This window comes from Oryx dammah, unplaced genomic scaffold (genome assembly GCF_014754425.2).
Source record: "Oryx dammah isolate SB20612 unplaced genomic scaffold, SCBI_Odam_1.1 HiC_scaffold_19, whole genome shotgun sequence".
Taxonomy (NCBI): domain Eukaryota; kingdom Metazoa; phylum Chordata; class Mammalia; order Artiodactyla; family Bovidae; genus Oryx; species Oryx dammah.
The window spans coordinates 34,498,784-34,509,209 of NW_024070203.1; the positions used below are offsets into that span (position 1 = coordinate 34,498,784).

The 10,426-nt window shown below is 43.7% G+C and overlaps 1 protein-coding gene across 1 annotated transcript in view; it reads left to right on the forward strand.

Moving 5' to 3' along the window:
- Positions 1-9,743, forward strand: part of LOC120878581 — a 145,882-nt gene extending 136,139 nt beyond the window's left edge. Inside the window, exon 18 of the mRNA XM_040261230.1 lies at positions 7,145-9,743. Within this exon, the coding sequence (XP_040117164.1) occupies positions 7,145-7,173 (29 nt within the window). The 3' untranslated portion in view covers positions 7,174-9,743. The remainder of the gene's footprint in view (positions 1-7,144) is intronic.
- The last annotated feature ends 683 nt before the right edge of the window (positions 9,744-10,426 follow it).

Genomic DNA, 10,426 nt, shown 5'->3' on the forward strand with positions numbered 1-10,426 from the left:
CATGTCCGACTCTTAGTGACCCCATGGACTGCAGTCTACCAGGCTCCTCCGTCCAAAGCTAGCAGCTACTTCTGAATAGAAATGATGTCTTTTATGAATATATACATGAACCCACTTTACCGCGGAAGGTCTAGGTCCACAGACAGTCAGCAGCAGCAAAGTTTTTCAGCCTCCAGTCGAGGAAGCTCTCAGTGTCATCTTCCATTCCACCCGGCGGGTTTGGGAAGTGGACTTGACAAGAGCTCGTGCAAGCAGGTTATTGGAAATAAAGGCCTACCCCAGGCGATTCTAAATAGGAAGGGATTTATGGATGCAGAAACTGAAAAGTTAAATACAAATAAATGACATTTAAAAACAACTACCTAACTGTACTTGTCAGGGCAGAGCAGCACAACCAGCTCTGTCCTCATAAAACCAAATCGTGGGGTGGTGGAGGGAGGGGACCCTGAGGCATTTTATCCTAAGGACTGAGGATAGGCAGCCCCACCGGGTTCTCCAGGCTGAGGCTGCAACCGACGCTTGTAAGTGTTCTAGCCTCATTTCTAGCCAGGAGGCCTCTTTTTTTTTTTTTTTTTGGAGAAAGGTTGAGATAATTTCCTTTGTGTAAAAGTGGAAGGAAAGCAGACTCGGGAAGATGTCCACTCTGGACAGCACAGTGTCAGCAGGTCCTGGGTGCTGTCCACAGCTGGAATGCCAGCTCTGCTCCAGCCCAGGCTGCCCATTTCCCGACGCTCGACGCCATCTTGCTGACTGTGCGAAAGGGGGTCTGCTGTTCCATGAAGGTAGCTCACCTCCCTGCATGCCCATGAAGCTAGCATATGGGCAGAGCGGAGAGGAAGGCCCCACCCCGCCTTCAGGACCATCTCTAGTCAACTCCCTGTCCTGCAGCGGGAGCTGCTAAGGCCACAGGTTGGGGCGGCTGACAGGTCAGGAGGCTGCAGGCTCGGCTTCTCTCTGCTCCCAGGCCGCCCCGTACCCTTCCCAGCTTCAACGCACTGCCTGGAGCCTCTCGGGCTCTCACCAGTGTCTTTACTGTGAGCTAAGAAGAGGGCTGTGCCCTCTGCCTGGAACCTGCCCTCCAGCTGGGGGCTGGGCTTAGTAAACCTTTACCAAAGCACATGACACTAACCCACTACTTCCGGGTCACGTTTCTGTGTTTACATTTAGTCTACCTCTTCAAACTCCCAGAAGACTTTTCTCAAGTTCAGGTCCATCGTTTTTCTGTTTTTCTGTTCAGCATCCTCCATGTTTCCTGGAATAGAATAAGTTAGAATTGTGTGTGTGTTCACCTGAGCCTAAGGGCATGTGCTCATCAAGACACCCTAAGTATTGTGGGAAATCACATGAAAGAAGGGGCTGGAGATTAGAGCACTGGACCTAAAAGGGTTAACTATGTCTTGACTTTCCTGGTAGCTTAGTGGTAGAGGGTCCACCTGCAGTGCCGGAGAAGCAGGAGACACAGGGTTCAATCCTTGGGTGAAGAATATCCCCTGGAGAAGGAAATAGCAATCCACTCCAGTATGCTTGCCTGGGAAATCCCACAGGCAGAGAAGTTGGTGGGCTACAGTCCATGGGGTTGTGAGGAGAGTCAGATATGCCTGAGTGTGCACATGAACACACACACACTGCTTATTGAAATACAGACCCTTCAACGCCCAGGGTGAAGTGCTGCCCATGCCACAAAGCTTTCTCCCCTTGTCCAATCAGAGGGGAGCTCGTCTCTGGAAAGTTCTCCAGCCTTTACTCGGGCCTCTACGTGGTGCTGAGACCTGCCAGTGGCCACCATCCTTGTGAACCGTTTGCCTCACATGCTAGATGATAACCGTCCTAAGAGTGGGGTCACACACATTTGTTTTTATTCAACATGGATTCTTACACCAAGTAGGGACTCAGCCAGTTGTAAAAATAGAAGGAAGGAGGGAGGGAGTGGCAGGAAGAGAGGGAGGAACTAGTGGAAAGCACAGTGGAATCTCAGGAAGAAACCTCACAGGTCACCTAATGAGTCCCCTCTGTAACATCCTCAGATGTGTCATTAAAAATTGTTTATGTATTCATTTGCTTTCAAACTAGTTCAGCCCGTGTTGTTGTTCAGTCACTCAGCCAGTGTCCAACTCTGCAACCCCATGGAATGCAGAACCCCAGGTTTCTCTGTCCTTCACTACCTCCCAGAGTTTGCTCAGATTCATGTCCATTGAGTTGGTGATGGCATTCAGCCATCTCACGCTCTTTTGCCCTCTTCTCCTCCTGCCCTTAATCTTTCCCAGCATCAGAGTCTTTTCCGATGAGTTGGCTCTTTGCATCAGGTGACCAAAGTGTTGGAGCTTCAACTTCAGCATCAGTCTTTCCAATGAGTATTCAGGATTGATTTCCTTTAGGATTGACTGGTTTGATTTCCTTGCAGAAGGGACTCTCAAGAGTCTTCTCCAGCACCACAGTTCAAAAGCATCAATTCTTCAGTGCTCAGTGCATGTACAAATGATTTTATTTTCCCTTTCTGGAAAAGAGGGGAGAATGATGAATAACATGGATAAGAAAGGAGGTTAAAATTTTGATAAGGTATAAAAATATAAAATACTATTTTTGTAGGGGAGAGAAAATAATAAAAATTATCATGAGACAGTGAGCAATCATTTAACTCTACTGATTTTTTTTCCCCAAATGAGGCCACTGTTAATCATTTCTTGCTATTCTGAGCATGTATTTGTGCTGCTGCTGGCTCCTGGGCTCTCTTTGTCAGTTTGAGCCAGTCCTTGGTACTAAAGTGACAAGTGGCGATGGTGGAAACTGACAGAATGAGGCACAGGCAGAAGTTCTGCTCATCTCTCGGAGCGGTGTGGAGACGACCTTCTTACAAGCATTTATGTTCCTTCTGCCATTTTCAGTGTGAATGAGTGGTTGCCATATCCAAAATGTATCTCAGACACTATCTAATCTCTACCACCTTCTCACACACACCCCCCACCTGAAAGAGCCCACGTGTCTTAGGGCAAGATCACACAGATGTCTATGGCTTGTTGACTTGAATCATAAAAGGCGAGAAAAGTTTTCTTCTGTGTTTGTATCTCCTAGTTATCCCAGTGAAAGGGAGCTCCCTGGTGATGGGAGCAAGGTTGAAGTGAGCTTCTGCTGTGGCTGCGTAATGGGTATACTGTGCTTGGGCAAGCAAGCGCCTGCTGTTTGCTTTTAGTTCCATGCCTTTGACATCACGGTGCTCCCCTCCAGGCTCACTGCTCCAATACTCCCGTCTGTTCACTGACTTCAGGGGGATGTTCGAGTCCTGATGTGAAACGTGGTTCTCAGTCCTCAACAACTGGCCTTGGCTAATTGCTCAGCTCCTTCTGCAGGACTTGATCGGGTAGAAACTGAAGGATGGGCGTAGACAGGTGCCCAGGCAGGTAGATGGAGACACATGCAGAAGGAAACACTTGTGTCCTGCAAACAGTTCTCATCTAGAGACTAAAATCTGTCCTGTTCTGTTCACTAGAAATGATACATGAGGAAAGAGCTGATGGCTCTTTGTAAAAATACAACTATTTAAAAAAAAATTCATAGAAATGACGGCCACCGAAGGGAATTAAGAGTTAACACTTTGGGCTTCCCTGGTGGCTCAATGGTGAAGAATCTGCCTGCCAATGTAGGAGACACAGGTTCCCCACATGCCATGGAGCATCTAAGCCTGTGTGCCACAACTTCTGAGCCTGTGGTCTGGAGCCCACGAGCTAGAACTACTGAAGCCTATGCGCCCAAGACTCCATGCTCCACAACAAAAGAAGCCACCGCAATGAGAAGCTTGTGCACTGCAATTAGAGAGTAGCCCCTGCTTGCCGCAGCTAGAGAAAAGCCAGCAATGAAGACCCAGCACAGCCAAAAATAAACATTAAAAAAACTAATAGTTTCGGTGATTTCAAGCCTTTAAGAATCTAAACCTGGAGCTGGCTAAGAGAGTTATTTTTAGTAGGCATCTAATGCTCAGAGGTCTCTGTGGCTTTCAGAGTCAGAGTTTGTTTTCTATCCAAGTACTAACCAGGCCCGACCCTGCTTAGCTTCAGAGCTTGTTTTAGTCCAGCAGTTTCTGAAGGAAAAAAGAGAAATCACAGCAGAGACTTCCCATAAGTGGACTGAACACAAGACTAGAGTATGATTTTTTAAAACATTAATTGGTCAGTCAGTAAACTCAGGTTTGGTTGCAAGGATGAGAAATTCGTTAAAGCTCATTTTAGAAATGGCAGTTTTGAAGGTACTTCTCATGGAACCCAGCTTCAGGAAATAAAGCTGGACTTGGTAAGCTGGAAAGTGAGCAGACAGCCAGTCATGCTCTCTGGATTGTCAAGGTGTCACTTCATTGAAAGTCTGTTGTCTTGTCTCTGGAGATGAGCTGCTTCTGGAATGTTCTTCTCACCCATCTCTTTGGGTTGCGGTCAGCTTGGGTTCCAGAACACCAACCGGCCTTAACAGTATGGGCACTGTGATGCCTCCTGGGGTGGCATTCTCAGATCACCGTTTCTGTAACTCTGAGGTCAAAATATTTAGAGAGAACACCTGATTAACTAATCTGTCCTCCAATTGGCTAGGATGAGAGCAGGTCATTTGGTACAAACCTTGCTCTCCAAGGGTTGTTTCTTCTGAAAAGAGGGGCCTGGGTGGGAGAGGGCCATTGCCTGAATTACATTGGCTCCATCACCAGCTATGTACAAGGTACTGTATTTGGCAATGAGGGAATATAATAGTGTAATATACTTTAATAGTTTATATATAGTATAAGTATATATATTTATAATGTATAATATATATGTGTATAATGTATATATGTAATATGTATATATGTAAAATGTAATATATATATAATGTATAATATATACAGTGCATACTTATATGGGGCTTCTCAGGTGGTACTAATGGTAAAGATCCCACCTGCCAATGCTGGAGACACAAGAGATGGTGGGTTTGATTCCTGGGTTGGGGAGATCCCCTGGAGGAGGGCATGGCAACCCGTTCCAGTGTTCTTGCCTGGAGAATTCCATGGGCAGAGGAGCCTGGCGGGCTACAGTCTTTGGGGTCATAAAGAGTTGGACACCACTGAAGTTACTGAGCGAGTGAGTGAGCTTATATAGTGTATATAATATATACTCTAGTATATATTATAGTATAGCATATATAGTATAAGAATATAGCAGCAACTCGTATTTACTGACCATTTATCACATGTTGGCACACATCAGATGATATAATTGAATATGTGTGTTTAATCCTGCATCCTTAATGGTGTAGGTATGATCATTATGTATAATTTACAAATGGGGAAACTGAGGCTTAGAGGTCAAGAGTGTGGTTCACATGTCAGTGTGGGAGCCAGGCGGTCTGACTCCAGGTAGAATTCCAATGCACATGAGGCTGGCCTGGTCCTGGCCTATGAAGGAAGCTGTGGAGACAGTCATCTGGCTGCAAAGATGGATTCTCTCTGATGCCACGTGTACATGCTTGGTCATGTCCAACTCTTTGCAACCCCCCAGACTGTAGCCCTCCCCCAGGCTCCTCTGTCCATGGGATTCTCCAAGCAAGAATACTGGATGGACACATAAACCAAAACAAGAAAGATAGCATAACTAAGGGCTCAATAAATGCATAAAGTAAATGATACGTTGTTAGACTCTAGAGAAGGAAGAGAAAGAATGCCGTGAGCTGAGGGTCAGAAGGAAGGAGGTTTCTCCCCACCTTTGAAGGTGCAGAGAGGAGCGGTGCTGACAGTTGGGCAGCAGGTGTGTGTCCACAGGTCCTCTTCAGCCTCACCTGTTAGCATCCTCCAGTGATTTCAAGGCCACTCTGGTCAGGTCAGTCCCACAGCTTGGCCTCTGAATTCCTAAGCATTCTCAGATCCCAGGACTCCCCGACCCCAACTTAGTGACTCCCCCGACAGAGCACCCCCTGTCCACCCTGCCGTGTGTTTCCCAGTAGCGCCCTGTGCCCCAGCCCTGTGGCATCTGCTCTGTATATCTCGGCCACTACCACTCTCTCTCCCCGTGGTGCCATCCCAACCTCTTGCTGTCCATCAGGCATCTGCTCACTGACCAACTGTCAGCCCAGTCAGCACCTCTTTGCTGAAAGGTTTTTGTCCTTCATTCTTTGAACTTGCCAATTCTGGCCACTCAGAGACAGTCAGTCTCCCCTCTGCCTCCTATAACACCTGTAAGCATCTCTCACATCACATGTGACTTTGCACAGTTACACCTTTGCACATTGGTTTCTTCTTTGACATCAGAAACTCCTTCAGCTCAGGTGCCCTATCACTCCTGTCCTTGTAACTGCAGCACTCAGCAAGGAGCCTGGCACACAGAAGACTCTTTCTGAGGGTCTACTGCCTGGGAGGATGGATGGAAGGAGCGTGGCATAACTGTAACAGTGGTTCTTATGGGATAATAGTAACATTTATGTACCGCTTAGTAAGACATCAGTGTTTCCACCTCCCCACACCTTGAGGCAGGTGATCTAGTCAAGGAAACTGAGCTCACAAGGCCAGGAAGTGGTGAAACTACTACTACTAGGTCTCTGAGCCTAGCCTTCTTCTGCACAAGCTGTTTCTAACTTGGAGGCTGGGCTGGTTTAGAGGGACGTGGCCAGGACCAGCTCGACTCCCCACAGGCACATTTCCCAAGGTGGGATATTAGCCCTGAATTTTAAGGTAATGTGATTCTTTTTGGAGACACTGAGGGAAAGCTACTAAAGGAAGCTACGTGAAAGCAAGACAGAGGCCCATCCTCAGGATGTAATGAAATGGTGGCACCTACCTTTCTGTGCCAGATTCCCTTGGACCACAGGGCAGCCACCCTCTGGCCCCGCCAGGCATCAGGCTCAGGGTTTTTGGCAGCTTTTGGCCCCGTCACAGCCCATCCTGAGCAGTGATGGTGGGGGCAGTGGGCAGGACTGAGCCGCAAGTCTAGCGGTGCTTTATTCTTCAAGCCACAGTGATGGTGTCATTTCCCACGGGTATGAGTAAATGGTAGATTGAACTGTGCTTGACTTTATAAAAAGCTCTTTCCATAGTTACCTTTTAACATTCAACATCAATGCAGAATCAAACTCATTGTAAACATAGAGAAAAAATATTAATTTTATCTCCTTTCTGTTCTCTCTTTTTCCTTTCCCTCAGATGGTTTCCATTTATGTCTCAGGGCATAATCCATGCAGAGATTGACTTGGTCTTCAAGGTGAGGATCAATGACAGCTGCAGTAGAATAAAGTACAAGCTGACTTTCGTACAACGGACATCAAGGACACTCTCAGGTGTCCCCAGAGCATTCCCTTCCACAGCTTACGTTTCACATCAGATTATACACAGAAGAGTGTGTAAGGTGTGTCTGGGCACTGCACAGGCCCTCCTGTGAGTTAACAATCAACCCAAGGATTTACTTCCATTTAAGAGTTAAAGTCACACTTTTTTTTCCTGTCACTTATAATATCATCAAACAGATCTATTATTAACTGCACTTCACTTTTATTTTTTGCAGAAATGCAAATAAATCATCAACCTAAAATACAAGAGGCAAATGGCAAATGCTGTTGCCACTTTTTGTCTATTTAATCATCTGGAAATAATTTATTTCTGTTCCAAGATTACCTACCTCAAACAATTTTTAGTATATTTTAACTGAGTTTAAACTATTGACTAAAAAACACTTAAAATGATTGCAGAAACAGGTATTAAATCATGGTCTGATTTATAAAGAAACTAACAAAAGCCACTTTAGCCACAGATGCTTTTTTCTTCAATAATATAAATGTATGGGAAAAATAATTATTTTTCAAAGGGTTAATTTCTATTAATTATACTCTTTTATTTACCACTAACTTTGCATACTGATTTCTCAGTTTTATTTTTAAGTCTTTTGAGTTTAGCTTTGTCTATTAGATCTTCTTCAAATCAACCTGTGATTATTATTAACAAGTTTACATTTTAAAGCTGATTCAAGTGGGATTGGTAAATACAGATTCCTTAATATGCATGTCAAGTAATCAAACCTCTATGTTTTCAAAAGTGTTTGTACTGTGTATGATAATTTGAAACTAGGCAGGGTTTAATGCTGACAGTGTTGTATTCATGAAATCCTATATTGACCAGGATGGCTACTGAGATGAAGACATCACATTCAAGCTGATAATTAGCACTTGTCTTTATTAATATTAGAAACTGCATTTTGGCTTATATTTTACTTTTTGTTTTTTAGTTATTTATAGAGGAAAGGCTGTGTGTGTATTAATATAAACAGAATTTTACTAATGTACTGAAATCTCTTAGTAATTTTAAGGACTCTTAAAAGGTTTGTGTCTTACAATAAACCTTTAAATAATAAAGCTTGGAATGACATTCTAAGTGAAAAATTATCCATTAATTCCAGAACTTGGCAGGGCATATAAGAATAATAAAAGCTAATAGTTTTAAGCTGAAGACCCCAATTAAGGATGAAAATGTTGGAATTCTTTTGTTAATAATATTAGCCATATAACCAATATTGTTGTTATTGTTCAGTCCCTAAGTCATGTCTGACTCTTTGTGACGCCATGGACTGCAACATGCCAGACTCCTCTGTCCTCCACCATCTCCTGGAGTGTGCTCAAACTCATGTCCATTGATTTGGTGATGCAATCTAACCATCTCATCCTCTGCTGCCTGCTTCTCCTCTTGCCCTCAATCTTTCTCAACATCAGTATCTTTTCCAATGTGTTGACTCTTCGCATCAGGTGTCCAAAGTATCAATATAAGTGATACCAAATATAGTGAAGTTACATTATATAGTAGTAGTGGTTACCTAGGAGTTTGGTAGATAGAGTTTATCAGTGTAATTTTGATTAAAATAAACTATTGTAAGATTTTTTTGGTTATTATTTCAGTGGTTTCCATTTATTCTTCTGGCCTCACTATAATGTTTTTTTTTTTTTTATAGCACAAATGTGGATTAATCACAGGCCTTAGTTTGTGATACACCTTAATTATTTGTGAATGATCCTCTTTTATTTTATTTCATTTTTAAATTCTGAAGAATACTAAAGAATTTGATCTTTAATATGCCTTGGGTTACCAAAAGTGGGGTCCCTGCTCCATTTCAATATAATTCTTAGAAATTCATTAATAGACTTAGAGTTACATGAATAAGCTAATTTATGGTGTGAAAAGACCTTGAGAAGTTAAGTAGCCTAATCTGACAAGGCAGGGCTATGTTGTGGTTAAGTGTTGAGGAGCAAACTCAACACTGAGTCTTAGATTTTGAAAGCATATGAGGCACATTTATGTAATTCATGCCTTTTTATGCTGCTGCAGTAGGAAGAAAGTAGACCAAGAAGCTATCTCAGTGTGATGGGAGCAGGAAAGTAAAAGGAGGGATCAGCTGAGTTAAGTTCATTTTGGGGTGATTAATAATAAATATGATGATGTACCATCACTAACTCTGTGCCACATTTAGTAAACTCACACAGTTACCTAAAGACATGTCTCCCAAACCTAGACAGCTTATAAATGCAAATATTTATAATTCTATAGGTGAAATTATTGCCATGGTAAAATTGCGTTTCTGAATTAGACTGGACTAGGTCATGAGATAATATCTTTAATGTACTTTGGTGGATTGACTTTTCCAACTTGTCAGTGCCTTCTGGGTACCTCTTATAGCTAATGACTAAACCCTCTTGTTAATGCCAATAAATTTATATCTATTCTGTAATAATAAATACATTTGGTGGTGATGGTCTAGTCACTAAATTGTGTCCAACTCTTTGTGAACCCGTGGGCTGTAGCCTGCCAGGCTCCTCTATCCAGGGGATTCTCCAGGCAAGAATGCTGGTGTGGGTTGCCATTTCCTCTTCCAGGGGATCTTCCCAACCCAGGATTCAAACCCGTGTTTCCTGCATTGCAGGCAGTGTCTTTACCAACTGAACCACCAGGGAAGCTCATCAGTTCAGTTCAGTTCAGTCACTCAGTCGTGTCTGACTCTTTGCAACCCCATGAATTGCAGCACGCCAGGCCTCCCTGTTCATCACCAAATCCTGGAGTTCACTCAAACTCATGTCCATCGAGTCGGTGATGCCATCCAGCCATCTCATCCTCTGTTGGCCCCTTCTCCTCCTGCCCTCAATCCCTCCCAGCATCAGGGTCTTTTCCAATGATTCAACTATTTGCATGAGTTGGCCAAAGTATTGGACTTTCAGCTTAGCATCAGTTCTTCCAAAGAACACCCAGACTGATTTCCTTTAGGATGGACTGGTTGGATCTCCTTGCAGTCAAAGGGATTCTCAAGAGTCTTCTCCAACACCACAGTTCAAAAGCATCAGTTCTTTGGTGCTCAGCTTTCTTCACAGTCCAACTCTCACATTCATACATGACCACTGGAAAAACCATAGCCTTGACTAGATGGACCTTTGTTTACAAAGTAATGTGTCA